Here is a 24,223-nt window from a genome sequence, read left to right on the forward strand (position 1 = left end):
TTTAATACTTAGAACGAGTTCTCCTCTGTGTGTGCCTCTCCTACATGAGGCCTACTTGGCACAGACCACTGCAATTTGTAACATACTCAGGGTCACCCACAGACACACACACACACACACAGGAAGAAAGCTTACAGACCTTATTGCACGTTTTTCATTACCGCAGGGGTGCAGCCACAGGGTGAACACAGACCTACCCAATCTCATGGGGAAAGAATATTTATTAAGCTGTTTAATGATATGATGTAATTTTAATGATAATGAAATTTGATTTGTGCTGTTGTTGTAAAATGGCCTGTCATTCTGCTCTCCGCCAAGCTTGCCTTCTTTACCTCAGACCTCATCCTTTTCTTCAAGCTCTGCTGAAAACATAAAATAACAACAACCAGTTGAAATTTCTGTCAAAGAAGTAATTTCACAGTTTAACATAGTTTGAGGTCTCGTCAGGGTTAATTAACAGCCATCAGGAACCATATCTAAGGAGCTTTATATATTTGTATATTTGTGTGTGTGTGTGTGTGTGTGTGTGTGTACATGTAATACATGACAAATATGAATAATTTCTATAAAAAGGAATAACATCTCCTTAAGATTTCCCAAATTCAGACTCGACTCATACATACGTGATATGTATTTTCTCACTTTCAGTTTAAGTGAGACAAAACAAGCAGAAAGAAAAAGAAAACGTTCCCCCTCGTTACAGTTTTCTAATGAATGACGTCATGTAGTGGTGTATGTCGGCCTTCTAGCGTCACGATCCGCTCTCAGGCTTGTTGTCCGGAGCGGGACACCGTAGTTCCAGACAGCACCATCACTACTTAGGGGCCTCTGAAAAACTTATTGAAGTTTTGACCCTCTTCTTTTCCCCGGAATACATAGATTTTGAAATTTTCCATATTTATCTTAGCAGTGAATGCACTCTTAATTCAATCTTGCCCCTTTGCTGTAGTGAGTCATTCCGATCCGCAGTTTCATTTTCCTCGTAAACCCCTCCAGCTGATTCAGTATTACCTTCCCTGAGTTTCTGCGATGGAATGGTCTGAGTGAGAGCTATCGGGCTTTTTGACAGCAGCGGGGGGAACTTCACTTTAATTCAGCGCACTGACACTGAGCCCTGAGGTAATCACATTCACACACTCTGTCCGTGCCTAGTGGCTTCTGTACACACGGGTCAGCCCGGTGCTGAGTGTTAAAGACGAGAAATCAGCCGCGGCGATAAGCCCGAACTGTAAAGAGAGCTAACCTTAGGTTAGGGTTTAGCCGACTAGCCGACACTGTCGGCTCAGACAGAGTTTAGATTTCAGCGTCTTGACTTAAAGGACAGTTAAATAACCTCACTGCGCGAACAGCGTCTCACCTAATAGGTTTGTTTCAGTAAACATTCAGTCATTTAACTCGTTTAACCAGTCGTTCCAACTCTGTGAACGAAACTGAAATGTCAGAGTAACACTAGAGTAGCTGGATGGCTAACTATGCTAACTAGCTAGGCCTCTGTACAGTTCAGTTGGGCTCGTTAGCTGTGGTTGAAAAGTTAAGCACAATTTTAAACCTCAAGCGCACCTTCACGTCTTCAGTTCACACATTATTCACACTTTGTTTTCTTAATATGCTGCCTAACTGGTTGCTTAAGCTACGTTTGAGCTAATATTGCTAATGTTTTGACGGACCGTTAGGACGGAGTCGTCCTGGAGTCGCTTGTTGTTGTTGACACTTTTTACTCCTGGTCAGTTACAGTGTTTCTCATCCGTGGTGTTGGAGGCCCACTGCCCTGCCCATTTTAGTGCTTTTCCTGCTATAACACAGCCACTTTAATTCAGTAATGGGCTGTTAACAAGCTGATTAACTGGATCAGGTTTGATGGGAGCAGGCAAAACACTGAAAAGTGCAGGGCAGTGAGCCTCCAGGACCAAGGTTAAGAAACACCGGTCTATAACTTGTATTCTGCTTAGCTGTCTTTTACAAGCAGACAGGTTCTTCTCCAAGGCTATCTGCTGTCTCTGTACGCTCATGTATTCAAATACAAGCTTCTGCTCTGAATTTATAAAGATTGCAAAGGTATTCAGGTATTTTGCAGTAGTTCCTGACCTCTGATCTGTTTTGTTCTTGATGAAAAAGGAAAGAAACAGGCTACAGGTTTTATTATGTATTTAGATTTTAAATAATACAACTTGTACTATGTGAGAAATAATGGCCTCCGTGTTGAGAGCCTAAGAAATTCTTAGATATGTCCAAAAGTATTTAGACACCCCTTTTATTTAGTAAATTCAGTGAGTTCAGTTGTGCACCTATTGCCACAGATGTTCGGTTGCACACACACATTGATAATTGCCATAGAAAAGCATTACCAATAGAATAGGATGCCCTGGAGAATCGGCACATGAGCCTAAGGTCACCGTGCCCAATGTCAGGCGTCAGCTAGAGGGATATAAAGCCCCCAGCACTGGGCTGTGGAGCAGTGGAACTGTGTTCTCTGGAGTGATGGAGCTCAATCCAGTACCTTTGAGATGCATTGGAGTGACATTTGTGATCCAGAACCTAATGATCAGTATCTGACCTCACTAATGCTTTTGTGGCTGAATGCAATCAGATCCTCACAGCAGTGTTGCACATCTAATGTAAAGCGTTCCTGGTAGAGTTGCTGTCGCTGCAGCGAAGGGTTACAGGCTCCCCTTGATTTCAGAAGAAACATTGGTTGACCAGGTGTCTACGAACTTTTGGACAAATAATATCGCTGCTGATTATGAAATCAACTATGTGCTTCACTTGATGATAGTGATAGTTGGCACGTTACCTTTTGGTATCTTGTCTGTCTCCCAGGAGTCTGCAGTGGAAGCCACACACAATGTCCTTAAAGCCGCGGGTGGTGGATTTTGATGAGACATGGAACAAGCTGCTGACGACCATCAGGGCTGTGGTGATGTTGGACTACGTGGAGAGAGCAACATGGAATGATCGTTTCTCGTATCCTGCTTTACACCTGGGTGGAGGTTGCATGCGTCAGGTGTCTAATAGTAGCAAATCAATACCACTGGAATTGCAGTGTAGTCACTGCACCCTGACTTGCTACTACTAGACAGTTCAATGACATGGATGAGGGAAAACCTTCAGAGATGTGTTTCTGGCTTAGTATACAAAATTTGTGAGGGTATTTTCTTTCTTTTTTTTGAAAAGTTTTATTTATTTACTTTTGGTTATAGCTGTAATTGAGCAAAATTGATTTAGCCAGTGTTAGATTAAACAGTTCACAAAATTAGAAATCTGCTGATTGGTAATAGTTCTTAGCCTAGGTCCATCATAATGTAATGGCAAGCCAATCTGCACTTTTTAATGTCTTATTTGTAATAAATTTAACAGTTTTTGAACTGTGTCATCCAAGTTTCTTTAACACAGACATTAGCGATATTTACGCACTTTGTGTTGCATACCCAGAACCTTTGGGTGAACGGCTATACACAGAGACAAAAATATTTCTGGAAAATCATGTCCGTCAGCTGTATAAGGTAAGCACAGTTGAGGCTCATTACCTGGTCTGCAGTTGGACCAGTGTTTCTCTCCGTGGAAGTCCACAGTGTTTTTCCACGTGCACAGACAGAGAACTGGGGTTATGCTGAGGTGTGTCTCTCTTTGCAGAAAGTGCTGGAGTCTGAGGAGAAAGTCCTGCTGATGTATCATAGATACTGGGAGGAATACAGTAAGGGTGCTGACTACATGGATTGCTTGTACAGGTAGGTGGACTTGAACTCCATGATACGATTGATTTTATTGAGTGTTTTTTTCTTGTGAAAATGCAGTTTATATTGCTTGAAATGAAGTGTTTATTTTGCATATCATTTTTACCTTCTATAAAAGTGATGAAACATATGATTCACAATAAACATGCTCAGCCAGTTCCGTAGTTTGTCTACTAATGTCGTGACTTTTTAATTGTGTTTTGTTGGTTGGCTGGTTTCTATGGAAAAGGAGCCTTTTATCCTCCAGCTTTTTGGTTAATCCAGCCTTTGCTTGTCAGTTCGCAGTAAATAAAAGTGATTTGCCAATAGTCATGTTGCGTACAAACTTGATCTTTGGCCTGCGAAACAGCAGCTGGTGCTCATTAGTTACATGTAAGCACTCATACTGTGTAGTAAGAGAGGCGGATGTTTTTAATTTTACGCTGAGTTATTAATGCTTTAAAATTTTTATAGCAGGTGGTAATGTGTTGTGAGATCGCTGAAGAACAACTAGCCTGTTTAATAAACCGTAGCTGAAAGGGAATCTGCTGTAATGTCTCTGGCATTTCTTGGGTGTTTCAAAAACATTTTTGGAAATAGATAAGTAGTGGAATCAACACCATCTATACTGATTCTAGTGTTATCACTCATATAGGGCTAGAAACATTCATATAGGGCTTTTTGGTCTTTGTTTCAATGGTAGACCAGTTTGCTTAATGAATATCGACGGAGTATGTTGACATTTCAGTTTGCATGTAATGAACTTAAAAATGTTGCAAATCAAAAATGACCCCAATGTTTTTTTTTTCTCTTGTTTGATTAAAAAAAAAAAGTTTGGTGATTATAACCTAGCCATATTTGTTGTTAACATGCCTACTTGCCTGTGGTGTCACAGTTGTCTCGATAGCGAAATTTCCTTGCAAGTTTAAAGATCAGGAATACTGCCTTCCGATGATGTATCTTCTGGGAAGAACTTTTTTTTTGCTAGCTGGCTAATGCAGAAGGAGGCCAAGCCACTAGCATAATTGCTAGGAAGCCTAATATAACATCTATATTTATTAGCCTCTACTTCAGTGGCCCGTCAGTGGTTTTATTTATTTATTTATTTATTTATTTATTTATTTTTTTTGGTACTGTTGTGGTGGGGATTGCCAGTGGTCGTATGACATACCTGCATAAATCATGCTGGTATTATAGTGAGAGAACACTGATGAATAAAAGTGCAGAAAGGATACAAGATTTTGAATTCCGTTGATTTGATGAGAAATGCAAGGCTGTGCTACAGAACATTACGTGCTATGACAAATAACATCTTAGTTTTAGGTTGGAATGCCCCTGTAACTCTCCTGATTCTTGGTTTTCATCTAAGATTTCTGTGCCTCCTAGGCACAGTCAAAGGTTAAGGCCAGTGCAGTATGCTGGAGTTCACAGTGCTTGTCTGCTTCCTGGCAGTGTCACTGTCCCGCTGAGCTTGGGCAGCTGTGGAAATAAGCAAACAGGCAACAGTGGTGCATTGTAGAGCTGTAATTGTTGCTTGTTTCCTATCTTCACCATTTTACTCAGTGACTTCGCTTGAAATGCAGCACAGTGTATGTGTCAGGGGGACAAAGAAAGAGACATCAATGTTTAATTTTTTTTTTAGTATTTTTCTGCTGTTTTTACACTGATTGCTCTGCTTTAGGTACCTCAACACACAGTTTATAAAGAAAAACAAACTGACTGAAGCAGACCTGCAGTATGGCTATGGTGGGGTCGATATGAATGAACCACTGATGGAGATTGGAGAGGTAAACCCAACAAAATCACATTTGAAAGAATATTTAGTTACTATGCTCTAATGATTCAGTGATTGGTTAATGACATAATAGGATTTTGAATCGGGGCCTAGTTTAAAATCTGCAATTCAGAATACTACTAGATGCTAACTAAGCAAAGATTAGATTATCTTTCAGAGATGAGACCCAAATTACCTTAGATACACTGTGATTAATTATGTTTTACACTTCCAGCTTGCACTGGATATGTGGAGGAAGCTGATGATCGAGCCTCTTCAAGCCATGTTGATTCGAATGCTTCTGAAAGAAATCAAAAAGTAGGTTGAACCACCTGATTGAAACGGTACCACCTTCAGCACTGTTGCATTTGTGAGTTCATGTACAGTTGTGCTTGTGAACACTGAAACTTATGAGCTTAGGTAACTTATGCATAGCACACGTCACATTTTGTGTTTTTGTTTCTTTGTGTGCATGGATTTGTTTTTGGTTAATTTGTATGTACTTCAGAATAGCTGTGGCTACTGTAGATTCTGTCAGGTGAAATTTGATATTTTAAAATGATGTATTTTACCCCTAGCGACCGGTGTGGTGAAGATCCAAATCAGAAAGTAATCCATGGGGTTATCAACTCCTTTGTTCATGTTGAACAGTACAAGAAAAAGTTTCCTCTAAAGGTGGGTACCACGTAAGTTATAGTGTATGTGGGCAGGTTTCCTGGACATAGATTAAGACTTGTCTTGGACTAAATTGCAGAGCAAATGGTGCATCATCACTGGAAATTCCTTTTAGTCTTGGCTAAGGTTTAATCTGGGTCTGCAAAAGTGGCCCTGTATGCTTCTGTGTGGATTTGATCTTTAGACAAAATTATAGTTCTTATTGTGTACTCTGTAGTAGCATGTCCGGGTAAGCAAATGAAACAAAAAGAGCATGTTGTTATTACTATGATATTAAAGAAAGATAAAGTATGAAAATGTCTGTCTTGTCTGTGTGTGCGTCTGTACACTTACAACTTACTTGAGAACCACGCCCTCTGTTCCTGCATTCTAGTTTTATCAGGAGATCTTTGAAGGGCCATTTCTGACAAAAACGGGCGAGTATTACAAGCAAGAAGCCTCCAACCTACTGCAAGAGTCCAACTGTTCTCAGTATATGGAAAAGGTAAGATAGTAGCCTGTGTCTTCTAGGACAGTTAGCATCTCGAGTAGTTAGTTGTTTTGTTTCTGAACTAACGAAAGTGGAACTTGTCTGCATTTCCACAAGCATGCATTTTAATCATAATAATGCTGGGCAGCTGGTCTGAGTTATTTGCCAAAACATGTTCAAAATATTATGTTGATGTAAGTTTTTTTTGATGCAGTCACATCTTGTACAGCAGCCTTTATGACTGGCTGGCAATTGTCCACGTAATTTTATGCTTGTTTATTTTGGGCGAAATAGTCTAACACCCTCTGTCAGAGTGCATTACAGGATACTGATTGTTGGCTTTAAGATGAAGGTTAGTGTCATGTTTCTACTGCTATGCTGTTGAAAAGTGTTATTAGACACAGTCATTCTGGTGAGGAAGTCTGGTCTCTCGTTAGATTTCTCTTCTTTTCTGGAATCTGTATAGATAGGGCCGCTCTGCACTTCAGTGGAAATTCTTGGTTTACGTGTTTTCCTGGACTACTGATGGTTGATGTTATCAATATCACTGTGGTTTAGGTCATGTTACTCTTCCTAGCTGCCTGATGTCTGCTTGGAAGTCTTTCTTATTTATTTGTTTGTTTGTTTGGTTAGTTAGTTAGTTAGTTAGTTGGTTACTTAGTTAATGTGTATGTAATTCCACTGGTATAGCATATGTCCTTAAAGTAAAGCCCAAATCCATTTATTCGACCTGTGGGCCTTTGATCAGCCTACCTGAGAAAAAAAGGACTTTTCCACACAGTTAAATAAGCCTTAGCTTAGGCCAGTATTCCTGCATGTTTCTGTCTCTCTTCCTAGAATCACTTAGAACTGTTTTAATCAGATTAGATGGAAAAGATTGTTGATGGAAGTGACTCGTCACTGTAGTATGATTATCTAGAATTGTCTGCTATTATAACACTCTCCACCAACTAGAATATCATGTAGATAGTACTTTATGTGTTGTGCATCATAATTTACAAGAAATTATTATTCATGAACAGAACTAGATTTAAGAACTTTAATTGAAAGTGTATTTCCTGGCATGGCATTGTAGCTTCCTGTGAACAAGATGTTTGAGGTTGATGATTCTTGTCTGTGATTTTCTGGCTGAAGGTTTTAGGGCGGTTGAAAGATGAAGAGGTACGATGTCGGAAGTACCTGCATCCGAGCTCTTACGCCAAAGTCATTCACGAATGCCAGCAGAGGATGGTGGCCGACCACCTGCAGTTTCTGCATGGGGAGTGCCAGAACATCGTCAGACAAGAGAAGAGAGATGGTGTGTAGATTTCTGTTCTCACAGCCACAGTCACTTTCCTCGCTCTGAAACATGCTGAAACATGCATGTGGTGTAACAATCTGTCTGATCCACACAACTAATCAGGAATTGTAACAGTACATACATTTACATGCACATCAGTAGTTATACTAAATCTATGACTACTTGAACTTGTTCGATCATCGTAGTCTAGAGAGATTAAAATACGTGGACCAGGCCAATGCTGGTTGGTCTGTTTGATATATAATGGCTTGGGTCACTTCATTGACCCTTACGCATACATAACTTTATGACATTTCTCGTCACCTTCTGCAGTACTATCTATACAAACGATGACAGCTTTGTGACATTCAAAAAAAAAAAACATGCTGTAAAAGCTGTGATTGCTGCAGTTTAATGTTGCATATAACCATAAACAAGAAAGGCTTGGAGAATTAATTTGTCAATAATTGCATAACTACTGCAGGAATATCATCTTATCAGCTTCAGAAATCAATCATTGCACTGTGTGTTTGAAAAGGAAGAAACTCATAGTTAAAATCAGGTGCATCATTAATGGGCTGTTTACATTGCAGTTATAGTTAAAATAAACTATGCTGGTATGCATATAATTGTGCAACTTATATAAACATCTAGGTTAAGTCCAATTTCTTAGAATAACTAGTGTGTACATGTAAACATAGTTACTGTGATTGTTAATGTTCTGTTCTGCTTCATTGCCATTTGTAGTTTCTTTTTAATTGTGGAGCTTGCTCAGAATTATACACCTGCATACAGTCAATAATCATCCATAAAGCAATTTGAAGCATTTAACGTTCACACAGCACTAAGAAAACACTATTATATAGTCTTTGTTTCATGCCTTAAGTTATTTATCATCTCCCAGAATGTGAAAGAACAAAAATCTCAGTGATTTCCAATCCCCCCACAATATTTTGTGCTTGTGAATGGACTCTATCAGTGTACAGAGGTTCTATGTGGAGGAGAGGCAGCTCAAATAATCCTCTGTGCTGCAACCACTCACTTTCTGTTCAGAACAGTTCAGACTCCAGACTAACCACAGAATAGGTTAACATAGGTTAAATATTTCTTATAATCTTCATGCTGAAACCCACCTTATTTAAAATCCTTAAAAAAAAAAAACAGACACTTTTGAACTTTAGTAATCAATGAATATCATCGATCAAAGATCAAATGAAATCTCAACTCCTTAAAATCTACAACAGTCTGCTATTCCTTATGCCTTCCTGTTTATTTTAACTGGCTTCAAATATGATCCACGTTTCCTAAAATCAAATATCATCTTTCTTGTTTTATTAACATTCACACAAGACTGGTGGTAGCGTGCCATTCAGCTAAACCCACTATCTCTTTCCTGTACTTGTTTTCATCCTCCAAAGTGATGAAGCCAATTACTGAGGTATCATCAGTGTATTTAATAATTAAACTGGAGTCACTATGTGTCTCACAATCATATGTACATGGACAGTAAATAAACGGTCTCAAAACACATCCGTGGTGTGGCCCTATACTCAGTGCTCTTGTGGTGGACATAAAATTATTAACTCTCATCCTCTGAAGTCACACAAAAAAATCAGAGAGAATCTCCCACTCTCAATAGTTGTATCTTGGAAACCAAATTTGATGGCATGATCACATTAAAAATGAATCTTTAATCGATTAAAAGTAGTCGGACATAAGTATTTCCCAAATGCATGTAAACCCGGTGAAATGTCAAGGATACTGTGTTGGAAGGAGAATTCTCTCTGTGTGCAAATTGCAAGTGATCAATATCCTTATCAATAAATGACTATAAAACACTAAATCACGGGCTTGAAACATTTCTGGATTAGAGCAGTAAGTGTTACAAGTCTCTAACCCTTTAAACAAGCTACAGTTGGCTTTTTTTGATACTAGAATGATTATAGACTCTTTTAAGACATTTAGGAACTATACATATTTGCAATGACACATTCAAAATATCTACAAAAGCCCTGCAGGCTGACTTGCACACTCTTTAATGGCTCTTTAGTGTTGGAACACTTGAGGTAGTGTATTTCAGTGGTTTGGGTCCATTACACTGAATGACCTGCCCCCTGTGGTGGACAGTCTGAACTTGGGGACCACTCAGCCTCCACTGCCAGAAGAATTATATAGAAACTGAGATAGGTAAACAGGAACAAGGATATATAAGGCTTTAGATGGCAGAAGCAGGACTTTGCAATGAATACTTGATAATGTATATAGCAGGAACTGGCAGTAAAGCTTAACATATTGAAGACTATGTAAAGTTTTATCCTGAATGTGAATGAATGTTTAGTCAGAGTTGTGGCCATGTACAGCCTTATGCAAAAGTTAGTGCGTCCTTGGTCAAATTACAAGGTTTTGTTTATTTTCTAATTAAAAACACATCTTCTGCAGAGAAAAGAAAATAAATGTGACATTTTCCTGAAAATCTCTAAGATTTCTATTTATTTGCTGAATTTTAACATTCTGGGAAAAAATGAAACATGAAATGTGGCATATGCCCCATTTCATGTTTCATTTTTTTCTATTTTCACCAGATTAATAGAAATTATGCATTATTTTTTATTGTGTGCATTTTAGAGAATATATTAACATATTTCCAAAATGAGCTAAGCGTGTCATCAGACCACGGGTGCCCAAACGTTTGCATAAGACTGTATGTATCAGAAGTCTTTGAATAAGATTGCACATTTACTTAGCTATTCTCTGTCTTTTAAATTATATTTGCTGATCTTCCTAAAGCTGTTGTTCATCATGACTGAAGTCATAGAGCAGCAGAGGAGGGTTGTACATAAAAGGGTAATGATTCAGTGTGGGTGTGTATAACTGCTGTCTCAAACTATGACTCTCAGCAGCGGTATTTGTTGTTGTGACAGTGGTTGTGAACCAGTGTTTACTCTGAACAATATGATTGTGTCGGAGCCCAGAGCCCTGTTTTTCATTGCTGAATCTGGGGATTTGACTTGTGGCTTGTGCTGGCTCGTTTTCAGACATGGCGAACATGTACACGCTGCTGCGGGCTGTCTCCAACGGCTTACCTCACATGATACAGGAGCTGCAGGTGCACATTCACGACGAGGGGCTCCGAGCCACCAGTAACCTCTCTCAGGAAAATGTGAGTTTGGCTATAAATTAATAAATTTGAAATTATTTCTGAGCATTTTTGTTTCTACTGACCTATTTTTGTGTAATATTTAATATTATGTTAGTGTAGTTAATTAGCTATTCTTGTATTTGTAATTTTTATCAACATACGTTTTTAATGTTGATGTAAAAATTGCCATATGTCAGTCTGTGTTATGTACTTCAAGTAGCCACTCTAAGTACTCTAAAATCTTTTTGATAATAAAAAAAATGAATGAATAATTTACCAATAAATGGGATTAATAAATGAAATTCATAAATAATTTCTTCTTCTGGATCAACAAAAGACATTTATCTGTAGAAGCAAATTATGCAATCACTAGGAAGAACCGCTGCAGTGCTGCTGCTTGTCCAGCTATTAATGTCATCTGGAAATCCAGGCTAATTGCTCTGTTACTCTGCATAGAGTTTGGTTTCCTGTAATTTGGTCATGGACAATGGATTATTTTGTGTGGCAGTATTACTTGGAAAGTCTGATCCTTGGTGAATAAAAAAAGGATTATGTATTATTTTCTGTCTTTGTTTAACATGTACATCACTGTGCTTCTCCTGTTACCCTTTTTGCTGCAGATGCCAACCCAGTTTGTGGAGTCTGTGTTGGAGGTTCATAGTAAATTTGTCCAGTTGATCAACACAGTGTTGAATGGGGACCAGCACTTCATGAGCGCGCTTGACAAGGTAAACAACATCTCTGATTATTCAAAGATTTTGCTGGAAAAGGATGTAGAAATATTTGTGGCTTTGATAAAACATTACATAAATCTCATAGAGGGCCACCAAACCAGTGCTAGCTTGTACGATTTACAAGTTTGTGCAGTCTTGGCACCCCAGCATGTGCAGGCTTGTCTTTAATATGAAGTCACATGTAGTTAATCCTATCTGAGAGGTTGGGTAGCTAAATGAGAGTACACATACATTGATTTTTTTTTTTTTTGTGGTTGTGACAAACACATGTACTGTCAATATTTATGTTATGTTTTCTAGATGAACATATAGATGATGTGTGTTTATACTTTTAGTCCAGTAGATGGCATCAGGGAGTCAGATACTGTTGGTTTGGTTTTGCCTTATGGTTTTAATGAATATCTGTGTTTCAGGCTTTGACATCAGTAGTAAACTACAGAGAGCCCAAATCCATCTGTAAAGCGCCTGAACTGGTACGTCTGCTACTCAACAGTATTTCATTACAGAATAATACAGTGTTTTATGGTGATACGCATGATTTCCTTTAAGTGTGCAACACTGATTGCTCCGTATTTTTTCTCAATGCACTGTTACAGCTTGCCAAGTACTGTGACAATCTGCTAAAGAAGTCAGCGAAGGGCATGACGGAGAATGAGGTGGAGGATAAGCTGACAAGCTTCATCACTGTCTTCAAGTACATCGATGACAAAGACGTCTTTCAAAAGGTAAGCTCAGCAGGAAAGAGGGCTTGGCACATTATGGCCAAGTAATTGAGTATTGAATTAGTTGTTCAGATTTCATACTCTTTGGAGTTAAAGTGACCGCTCTTCTCTCTCTCTCTGTCTCTCAGTTTTATGCAAGAATGCTTGCTAAAAGATTAATACATGGGCTTTCCTTGTCCATGGACTCAGAGGAAGCCATGATCAACAAACTAAAGGTAAAACAGCAGTCTCGTCTTGCACTGTGTGTCTCTTTGAAGTGGCCTATAATTCTACACTCATTGACTATAAAAGTAGTGCACAGATGTGACTCAGCAGTAATCACCGGTCCTCTCCTCTCTCCCACTGCTGCACAACAGCTGTCATTACGTCTAATCAGCAACAGAAATGAAAGGCTTCTTCTGATGAAAGTGTGCAAACTGTTCCCTTTTTGTTTCTCTCTTCTTTTCTTACTCTCTTTCTCCATTCTTTGCCTTGCAGCAAGCATGTGGCTATGAGTTCACAAGCAAGCTGCACAGAATGTACACTGACATGAGCGTTAGTGCCGACCTCAACAACAAGTTCAACAACTTCATCAAAACCCAGGAGATAGTGGTGGACCTAGGCATCAGTTTTCAGATCTATGTGTTACAGGTGAGAAAGAGCGAGAGACCACACACAAACATGTAGAGCTATAGGGAAAATATGTTCTGGGATTGAGAAGTTATTGTTTGTAATGGGTTCATGAAGCGTAAAGTACAGATAATTTGACATGCTGTACCCCTGATACGGCTTTGCCAAAGGCAGACAAATTCAGACAAGTTTAAGCCTAAAGTCTTGCCGTTTTGAGAGACATGAGGGGATTTTCAGATGTAATTGTGTCTCGTGTGTGTCTGTGTCTGCATTGCAGGCGGGCGCATGGCCTCTCACACAGGTCCCCTCCTCCACGTTTGCCATCCCTCAGGAATTGGAGAAGAGTGTACAAATGGTGAGTTCTTACATTTTTTATAAATAGGCAATAAAAACATTGGGCCTTATTCACCAATATCTTTCTAAGTTTTTTATTTGTTGTTGAGAAAGATCCTAAGGAAATGTCTATGTCAGATTCATGACGTGTTCTTAAACCACAGAACCACTTTTGTGCTCTTGAATGTGCATAAATTCTGTTCTTACTTAGGAACAAATCCCAAATAAGAAAACACTGGTAGTTGTCAGAATTATTGTGAAAACTGCATAAGTGGGTTTTAAAAAGAAATTTCTTCTGAAGAATGGTTGGTGAATGAGGTCCATTGTGCTGTCCATATTTGTCAAGGATCAGATCAAATAAAATCATTTTAAAAGTTCAAATATGGTTTAAGGAGGATACATGTGCTAATGATGTCTTTTTTCCCCCCTAGTTTGAGTTGTTTTATAATCAGCATTTCAGCGGGAGGAAGCTGACCTGGCTACACTATCTTTGCACAGGTACAGTGTCTATAAATAGACTCAGCTAATGTGTAACAGACATTAATACCTGTGAGTGCATTAAGACCTTTTTTTTCTATTTGGTTCATATTGTTCTTTGGTCTTGATTACGATAACATTATTAAGAGCTTGAAACATTACTCTGTACACACTAGGGCTGCAGAGCTGCACAATGTATCAATTCTTGATCATTATAATAACATCAGCCTTTGCGATACTGATATCACAGAAGTGTGCAATATGCATATAAGGCTCTAAAAATATATAGTGTGTTGTAAGCATCCTGACCAAAAAAATGCTGGAAAGAATCAAGGCCTTTATGTGGTCCAAAGAAAAAAGTCCAAATAATTCTGGTAAAAAGTAATGCATGACAGATTGTAACCATGTGACCCAGAGTTGACTAATTTGTATTGTATTGTATGGCACAGTATGTCACTAGTGCAATATAACAGCAGTATGTTCTGCCCTAACTGAAAACTATTGACTTAACCCCACTTTTAAACTCACCCTTCCCATGTCTAAAAAGATAATTAGCCCCATTTGGGAATAGATTACCATATTTTCTTGTCTCCTTTTCTGTTTTTCAAATATCTCAATTTATTTATTTATCGCAAAAACATAAGATATCACAGTGACCTTAATATCATGCAGATCTAGTCACACCAGACCAGAGATTTACACTGAATAGAGGGAGGTTCCTCTAATGTATTGTGCTTCTAGACTGCTTGCAGTTTGTGGAGGATGAAGTCTCTGTGCTGGGTGTAGACGGCATTCTGTGTTGGATTTAATTAGCAGACTATGTAGTTGTAATATCTGGAAGCAGGTCAAATAAGTAAGGCCGATTAGCTGTCCTCCTTAAATTTGCCATATCACAGCCACAGCAACCAGAGACCGAAGACCTCACCAGGCTATGGCTAAAACAGATAAGGATGCAGTAATGTGGAACGTCTTGGCTTATACGATAACCAATAATTAACACCTTATTGGGCCGATATTGATATGAAACAAATCACAGGTCCAGATTCTAAGAATTGATCACTGATTAATTTTACATTATTTAGCAGACACTTTTACATAGAGCCTTTTACCAGTAGTAGAATGAGAATGAGAGTTTTGCCTGAGGACTTTGGTATAGCAGTGTGTGTTTATACTGTTATTGGTTTAGAATATTTCTGATCTTCTGTGTGTCGGGCTGTGGTGATATTCTCAGTGCTTTATTTGAGAGAGTGGGTGACGTTGACATTAACACATGCGTCAGTGTGTGCACAAGCTAAAAGTAGGGCGGTAAATTATCGGTTGTAATTGTCAGCTGTAATTTCAACATCAGACTGATGATAATTATATTTTCCCATTTATTGGTGAATGATATTTCAGCCAGCAGTATAATGTACAAACCTAAAAACACATGCACTACCCCATTAGCACAGCAAGCTAACCACAGCCATCTGAGCTTGTTACACCTTATGAGACAGTGACATTATATGTTTCTGTTTTGTTTAATGTTATGGGTCATGTTACATATTTTAGCGCAGGCCATTTATGACTGCCATTTCTGTGGAACTGTTGTTGTTGACTCACTCTTTAGAAATGTAACATGGATTTGTCTGCCAAGAACAACTCAGTTGATAACATCTGGCAGAATTGCTCAAGGCAATGTCATCTCCTCTATGATGCCACTCAGTGAAAGCTCCCCTCTGTGCATGTGTTGAAAAAAGTGTCACTAACCTGGAAAATATCTTATGCCATTCCAGTGACTTATTTTCTATTTCACTTTTTCGCTCATTCATTCACGTTCTTGCAGGTGAGGTTAAGATGAACTATCTGTCCAAGCCCTACGTGGCCATGGTTACTACCTATCAAATGGCGGTGCTGCTTGCCTTCAACAACAGTGAGACGGTGGGATATAAAGAGCTGCAAGACAGCACGCAGATGAGTGAGAAGGAGCTGCAGAAGACCATCAAGTCCCTGCTGGATGTCAAGATGATCAATCACGACTTGCAGAAAGTAAGCTAGCATCTAAAAGAGCTGCAACTAAATGTTCCAGAATTATTTTCATTATCAGGAAAGGAAATAGTTAAATTACTTGGTTGAGATTTTGGGTATATACAAATGTTTTTATTCATTGTTTTTTTTTCTCCATAGTTTATTTTAGCTGCATTAGCTGCATACCTATTGAATGAGGTTCTAATATGACTTTCTCTTTACTTTTCCAGGAAGAAATTGAGGCCGAATCCACTTTTTCACTAAATATGAGTTTCACTAGTAAAAGAACCAAGTTTAAGATCACTACGTCAATGCAGCGGGACACGCCACAGGTACAGCACAGCTCTTGGAGCACTGGCAAAACAATCCCATATATCATCACTGTTACAGAACCTTGTATCTCCGAAACGGTAGCTGGAGAAGTAAGAAGCAATTTCATTTTAACTTATGTTAATGCAGTGACATTTTCTTTTGAGTAATTTAGGACCATTTCTATTGGTCGATTGGTCATGAAATGTTCACACAATATAAAGGGCCTCAACAAAAATGTTATGAGGTTACAAAGTTTTGATATGGGGGTGATGAAATGCTGTCTGTGTTGACATATTAAGCTTTTTACATGACTGGATCTGTCTTTGTACATTAGGAGTTGGAACAGACGAGGAGTGCCGTGGACGAAGACAGGAAAATGTATTTACAGGCTGCTATAGTGAGGATTATGAAAGCCAGGAAAGTTCTGAGACACAATGCCCTCATACAAGAAGTAAGTCTGTCTCTGTCTCTGTATCAGGAAAGTCTGTGTATACAGGGACAGCAGAGGAAAACTGAAAATAGAATTACAGTGACATAGAATGACATTCTGGCACTCAGAATAAAGTATTAGTTTTCTCAGAGAACAAAATAAGCATTTGATATTTACAGCTCTTACATTACATATTGTATTTCATCTCTCTTACAGCACTCTCTCTCTTAAACACTCAGTCTTGTCTAAGTAGTGAGAATTTACCTTACTGTCTCTAAATATAACATCTCAATATACATAGTGTATTTTTAATGCAGTGCTTTTCACTACTTTTTCTACTGTGGGTTTGGGCCTGAGGCTATTTTGTGGAGTGTCCTGAACCTGAATTCCTGCAGAGTGAGATATGACAGCTCTGAAAGGGCTGCAGTGGGGGTCTCTATTATGGACCACTGTCATGACACGCCTGTGGGCCACACATGTCTTTAAGAACATCACATGCACAAGCATCCAAAAAAACAAAACTGTGCATGTGCAAGACTCCTATACATCTATAGTATCGTATAGCAGGACACCTACAGTACTTTGCATATGTCTTAGGTCATCGATTAGCCATTTCCAAACCTCTCCGTGAGGAAGCCCAGTATTTACAGTTAGCATCCAAAACATAGTTTATCTAATCAATCCTTAATTAAATTAAATCAGGTGTGCTGCTGGGAAGTGGATCAAGTACACCAAGAATCAGGAATCAAACCTGTGTGCCAATGTTGTGTAGTGTTTCTAATGTTATATAGTGCACAGTGCTGTATATTTCATCTTAACAGATAGTATCTTTGCACGGTCACACTTCTGGAAAGCATGCACACACAGTAGTTGTTGGTGTTATTACCATGTGGGTGCACACGCACACAGGATTGATTTACTGGATTCCTACCCTCCTCACATTCTTGTACCACATTAAGGCAGTTTTCCTGCTCGCTGCAGGCTGTTCCCCAGAGAGCTAAATGCCAAACTGGGCCTCACCTTCCTCGCCTTCACTTTTCCCTATTCTGGAGTAAACAAGATGACTGAGAAACATTTTCGTGCGTGGAGAGAATTAGCTGAATTCCATTAGCGTTTGAATGTTTGTAAATTTCTTATCTATACACACAGACTAATGTTTCTGTAGCCTTTTTGCAGGGTTAGACAGAAAATAATAGGCCTTCATATGGTCCCCTAATAAAGAGGGAAGTGCATACTCTAGAAACCCTTGGAAAGCAAATGTGTGGGAAAAGATTGTTCTTGTCGGGGTGGGCGATATGGCAAACATAATCTCACGATACTTTAAGGTATTTTCATGATGCATGTCACAGTATTTTATTTTTCTGTTTGATCTGTTAGAATAAACACAGTGTGGCAGTGGTGCCATGTTAAAAAAATCAAATTTCCACAGTATGCTGAGAAAAGCATGTTGTCATGTAATTTATCGTAATAATGACATTGTCATTTTGTCCATCTCTAGTTCTCAGAATTGCTGTGATTGAATTTTTCTACTGTTTGTGCCAAAAGGATGAATTTGGCCTAATGTACCTTATCAGTGCCTTTGTTTTTTTTTTCCCTCTCCAAGGTGATCAACCAGTCAAAAGCCCGATTCAATCCCAGTATCAGCATGATCAAGAAGTGTATCGAGGTGCTTATCGACAAGCAGTACATAGAGCGAAGCCAGACGTCTGCGGACGAGTACAGCTACGTCGCCTAAAACAAATGTCACTCTGCGGTCGGACCGCAAACCATGTCTTTATTTTTGGCTGTGGCTGGCTCAGGCTCTCTCCCTGCAGGATGAAGCGGGACTGTGCCTCCATCTTTGGGGGGGGGGCCTCCAAATAACCAGGCAGCCATCAACAACCCCCACCTCCCCTCCAGCCCACCCTTTCTGATTTTATGCTGTTTACAACATCACCAGTGCCACGCCCAGTGCGTCAACGAAAATGAAAAAAGAAAAATGCCTATAGCTATTCAAGTGAGAGCTGATAATACATTTTTAGACGATGTAATCGTAACCAGAGAAACCAAGAGAGCGAACGGATGTGCTGAGTTGTGTCAGAGTTTTAAAAACAAACAAAAAGTGTCTGAGAAAAACAACCATGCTTTCTTTTCTCACGTTTGCAGTTGTCGTGTGTTTTTCTTTTTTTAAATGTATCAAAGTAAGAGGAAAAAATATTGTAATAAAACCGTTATACTGATAATTGTATTTACTTTCAAAATGTAAAGAAAAGTAAACAAATAAGAGGTGACAAACATGATTCTGCTGCTTGTCAAATAAATAAATCTAAAAAAAGTTCAGCTTTTGTAAATGTTATATAGGAAATACCTGAATGTATCAGATGGTTATGAGGAGGTAGTTTTACCAGAGCTCTGCTGTTCTCTATATAAGGAGAGAAAAAATCTCAGGAGGCTGTTTCATGGTTAAAAGTTTCACTTCAAGCCCAAGCCCTGTTCCATAGCTCAGTCTTTGCTACCTCTTGGCTGAGGATCTTCTCTAAATAGGATCCATATGAGGTTTTCTGATCAACTCCACGTTTCCACTGTGTGTGCGTCATCAGCAAAGCATGTTTTGTGTACTCTGAGGCATTATATTGTCATCTTATTTAAGGGACTAAGTTTTGTGGTTTCGCTGATGTCATTACAGTTTACTCAGGAAAAAGGGATAAAAATTTGGACATGAAACAGTGACTTGGTGAAGAGGTTCTGTAGTGTACCAGTAGGGGGCAGAATGGAGTGACCACAATTCCTGCCAAAAGCATAACAGAAAGTTCAAGAACACTTAGCTTTTCATAAGGCAAAAATACAGAGATGTTTTGCACTTTAAAGTTACTAAAGTAACAAAATGGCTTTGTACTTGTACAAACAATATAACCTTCGTAATGAATTTGTCCTGCTATAAAATTAATTTTAGCATCAAATTGGTCAGGTGTCCAAAGCACTGAAAGGCAAAATATACTGGTACTGGTATGGTACTTGAACTGCACGGGGTTGGTCATAGATGTGGCCACATGTTTATTGCAGAAGAGGCATGTAGTGATCCTCATCCTGACCTCAGGAAAGAGCAACAGCCATTTTGACTAACAGGGCGCTTAAACTTTATAGTAAAACAGTGAATACTTACTAAAGTACCCCATTAATGCAGTGCTCTCCCAGTCTAAATCTAAATGACCTGCAGCCAAAGCTGTGCAAAAACTGCTGTAGTGAGCACAAAACTTAGACGTTACAGGATAAAGTGACATTTTCTGATGTATCAGGTTTTTACTCCAGTCTACATCCGGATGGTTTGTTTATTTTTTCAGAAAGCTTTCAACACACATTGCTTGTTTAGACATGTTAGGTGCTATAATGTCTCAGTTCTTGACAAAAGGTCTCATTTTCCACCAGAAACTGTGCGCAGCACATAATGAACAATACAATAATTACAATACTAAGCCCAATACTTTCACAATGTATCCATTCTATATATATCCAATAATCCACATGCATTCTCTATATTGATCAGACTCATTTCAGCTTACATTTGGAGTGATAAAGCAATAGTGTTACTGCTACAACTGTCAGACAAAAGCATCAGAGCACAGAGGTCATCACCTCAGTCTTCTAATCTCCCCCACACCTATCTGCCCCATATCCACTGCAAGGTGCGAGGAAAAAAAAAAGACAATGAATTGCTCCATTCATTCCCTCTTAACTTGATTTACAGAAATGCTTACTCACATCTTACTCATTACACACATAAGGAAGCATAAACTTTCTCACGTTTTGACCATACGCAGGGCACGATCACAGTTCATGTAGTTTCAACGTGAATTGTCTGCTGTGAATCTAAGGCCTAAAGGAAGGTTCACCAAAATATCAAATTTACACAGTTTCTCTTACTTTTGACGTAGTTGATCAGCCAAGACGTTTGGTGTCTGAAGTTTATTTCTTAAGTTTTGCATTGGAACTACTGATAACATAAAAGGATTTTGGGTGACACACTTGCAGTACTTATTAGCTACATTAGGCTCACAGCTCAGTGCTAAAGTGAAGAAGCAAGCTTCGGACACCAAACATGCCTTGGCTGAAAGACTACATCTGGGCTAATAGTGGAAAACTGTGGAAAACAGATTTTTCAGTGGACAATCTCTTTAATGTGACCAGAAAAAACAAACAGACCTTAACAGCTTGTTTCAGTGACAGAAACATGTAAGGTTACACTTTTCAAAATGAGTTATCTTTATTATGAGATTCTGTTAAGACTTTATATTTGAAACAGTGTGTTTCAGCAACATAAATGAGGGACATAAAAGAAACTTAGCAGAAAAGAAAATGTGAAAACAAATGTTTATGTACCCACAAATAGCCAATGTTCAATAACTAGTAAACTAATCTGCACTGAGGCTAGCGAGCCCTTACTATTATAAAATTAGAAAGCACATGTGTTGTGAACTATGTGAGCCCACTTCCCTCTGAGGAAAGAAAAACTGCCTGTTTTTCTCCCTTTCTGGCAGCAGTGTGTCAAAATTTTGAATCTTGAATCTCAAAATAATCAGAAATAATGACTTGTTTCCTCAAAATATTGATTGTTTTTTAAAATAGTGGTGTATTTTCTTTAAAGTTTGATTTATTTTCAAACTGACATTTTCTCAAAATGATGACTTAGTATCGCCGAATTATGACTTACTTTCTCCAGATGTTGAGCTATCAGGGAAGTCCTAGCATATCATGTTGAAATAATGAAGAATGACATTAAAAAAATGCTTTAAATGTAAACGAAAAAAAAATTAAGTAATTATTTTGGATAATAAGCCACTATATTCGATTATTCCGAGATACTGAGTCATTATTCCCAAGCCATATTTTGTACGCTTAAAGCTCGAGGGATCTGCTGAGTGTGTTTGTGTGGAGAAGGAGGGAAACACGGTGTGCTTCAGTGAAGAGGAGGTGATGAGTCAGTGCTCGCCTTGCCCAGCCCCTCCGTCACAGCGCGCGCACACACACGTTCACACGCTCACTCACTGAACAGGTGGGTCTTGTAGCCGAGCTTCACACTCACTCGCACCTCTGAGGAGTTATGAGGATTCCCGCAGGCGGCCGCCGTCTCCTGCTCTCCTGGATATAATGTATCGGCGGAGAAAGGCTTGTGAGCGCGCGGAGCTGAGCTGTCTGCAAACTAACTGAGCTCTCCTCGGACTCTCCGGGAATCCTGAGGGCGAAGATGAAAGTGACAGTGTGTTTCGGAAGGACCCGGGTGGTCGTACCTTGTGGAGATGGGAATATTAAAGTCCACAGTCTTATCCAGCAAGCGGCCATGAGGTATAAGAAAGCGATAGCGAAGGTAAGTGGCACTCGTTTTGTTTTGCTTTGCCCTTTTTTCCGCCCTGAAGGTGGAAAGCTGCTGCAGCGTCCTCAACATGGCGCTTCTCTGGGAGAAGAAGAACAGGGAAGAGAGGGAGAGAGAGAGAGAGGGAGAGAAAGGGGACAGTCCTCCTCTTTTTGAGCTCAACTTTGTTGGAGAAAGTAGGCTCAGTTTAGGACTTTTCCGGCGTGTTTGGTGGAGGTGGTTTGCACTTGTGTTTTCTGGTGTTTTGGATACATTCGCTGTAGTTTCCCTCTGTGTGCTTTTATAAACAGCGCAGGGGAGAAGCTAAAGTAAACTTCAGCGCGGTTCTCCACCTCGAGTGTCTGTTTTCGGTGAAACGTCTCACTCCTTTTGAGACATTAACATAGAGCACGGTGTGTAGCCTGTTTAACGTCAGGAGATGGACTGGGTGAAATGGACTTATGTAATCCTCTGCTGTCTTCTCAGAGCTGAGGGAACTTCCTTTAGGAGCTCAGCTGATTGACGGTTGTTTGCCACCACGCCACATATTCACTTCAGCAAGATTTGTCTACTGAACCCAGTATATACTTATGAATGTAAGTAAGCGTGAGAGTAATACTCGTCTACAAACAGCAACGCACCCCTTCAGAGTTGCAGTACTTCTTGGTTCAAAGCTCATGCAGGTAACCTGAGTTTGAGGACTCCTGGTCAGGTCCTCACTGAGGTAGAAGTTTTAAACCAGGGGTGTCCAGATGACCAGTGTGGCTGCAGGTTTTCATTCCAACAAAGCAGGAACACACATTTGAAAAAGAAGACTACCCGATGAAACAAGTGTATTCAGGTATGCTTCAGCTTGTTTGGAATGAAATCCATAACATGCCTGCAGCTGGTGTGGCTGCAGGTTAAGAGTGGACACCCCTGATTTAGAACCCGGAGATTCACTTTGTGTAGTACAGCGGTTCCCAGTGCTGGTCCTGGAGTATGATTTTAGTGTTTCAGGGCTCCCAACACACCTGATCCAACTAATCAGTTTATAAACTAGCCCATACTGAGTTGAAGTGGGTGTATGAGAACAGGAAAGCACTAGAATGTGCAGGGCAGGGGGTACTCCAGGCCCAGGCTTGGGAACCTGTGGTCTAGTTGTTCCCAGTCCTGGTCCCACAGTACCCCTATCCCCGTATGTCTTGTTGTTTTCCTGTTCTAACATAGTTGATCCAATTAGGCAGGTAATTAACAAGCCAATCCTGAGATGAGGTGGAGGTGGGGGGGTCTTTAAAATGTAAAATGTGCAGGGCAGGGGGACTCCAGAACCACGGACCACTGATAGTCTAGAAATGATGTATTGGTGTCTGTATGGGGGCGATATCAGCAGAAAATACTGGATAGGATATCAGAAGGGGAAAAAAAGGAATCGGTCCAATCCATCCATCAAATCCGATGATGTAACAGATCTGTCCTGATATAGCTCTCATTGAGTGATGTTTGCTGTGCCATCTTGTGAGGTTTTTTGAGTATGGTAACCCACTTTTCAGGGCTCTTAAATGAAGTGCTTCAATTATAAATAGCCTATTTTGAAGTGTAATAGAAGGAAAATAGGTATTGGGAGAAAAAGTGGATTTGTGCCTCCTCTAGTTCAAAACAGGGGTCACAATTTTTGTGCACAAAGGCCTAATGTAGCTGCCTCTTTTCATTCCAATCCAGCAGAAGTACTTGATTAGTCAGTTGCTCTCAAGCTTCAAACAATTGACTAGTTATATGAGCTGTGCTCCTGCATGGTTAGAATGAAAACCTGCTGCCACACTGGCCTTTTGTGGGTACAGTTGTTGACCCCTGGTCCAAACAACTTTTGGATGCACCAATTTGCCCAACAACTGCCTCATTATAACTGAAAGAAACTATAGCTTTGCCTTATCAGGTCACTAAATGGTGACCTGCTTAATTGTTTGTAGATAGTTGAGCACTACAGTGTTTCCCAGTGTTAGTCCTCAGTTTCCACTGCTGTGCACTCTTGAGTGGTTTACCTTCTTCAAACACGCCTGGCTCAACTCTCTACACCTCTTCTTGAGGTTAATTTGGGTGTGTTTGAGCAGGGAAACAGTAAAATGTGCAGTGGGTAACTTACTCCAGGAGCAGGATTGTGTCTTTTAGAATTAGCTAATCCTAATTCCTAATGCTGTTCAGGATTCAGAATGATCTTCTAAACGTGCTGACTTTGGCTTAAAACCTATGT

At 39.6% G+C, this 24,223-nt stretch overlaps 2 protein-coding genes across 3 annotated transcripts in view; both read left to right on the forward strand.

Annotated features, from left to right (window-relative positions):
- Positions 1–970: 970 nt before the first annotated feature.
- On the forward strand, positions 971–18,986 carry cul2 (cullin 2). Its single transcript, XM_036582750.1, has 21 exons — positions 971–1,119; positions 2,818–2,961; positions 3,398–3,500; positions 3,631–3,725; positions 5,392–5,497; positions 5,720–5,802; positions 6,063–6,159; positions 6,533–6,643; positions 7,763–7,925; positions 10,943–11,067; positions 11,667–11,774; positions 12,194–12,253; positions 12,377–12,505; positions 12,631–12,717; positions 12,980–13,132; positions 13,389–13,466; positions 13,876–13,942; positions 15,744–15,946; positions 16,156–16,257; positions 16,572–16,688; positions 18,271–18,986. The coding sequence occupies exons 2-21, from the start codon at positions 2,843–2,845 to the stop codon at positions 18,400–18,402; spliced, it is 2,238 nt and encodes a 745-aa protein (XP_036438643.1). The 5' UTR covers positions 971–1,119; positions 2,818–2,842; the 3' UTR covers positions 18,403–18,986.
- Positions 18,987–21,602: 2,616 nt separating this feature from the next.
- The window catches only part of pard3aa (par-3 family cell polarity regulator alpha, a), a 505,838-nt gene continuing 503,217 nt past the window's right edge, over positions 21,603–24,223 (forward strand). For both annotated transcript variants that reach the window (XM_036582761.1, XM_036582769.1), the window contains exon 1: positions 21,603–22,008. In XM_036582761.1, coding sequence (XP_036438654.1) covers positions 21,889–22,008 — 120 coding nt within the window. In that variant the 5' untranslated portion in view covers positions 21,603–21,888. The remainder of the gene's footprint in view (positions 22,009–24,223) is intronic.

Source organism: Colossoma macropomum, unplaced genomic scaffold, assembly GCF_904425465.1.
Source record: "Colossoma macropomum unplaced genomic scaffold, Colossoma_macropomum, whole genome shotgun sequence".
Taxonomy (NCBI): domain Eukaryota; kingdom Metazoa; phylum Chordata; class Actinopteri; order Characiformes; family Serrasalmidae; genus Colossoma; species Colossoma macropomum.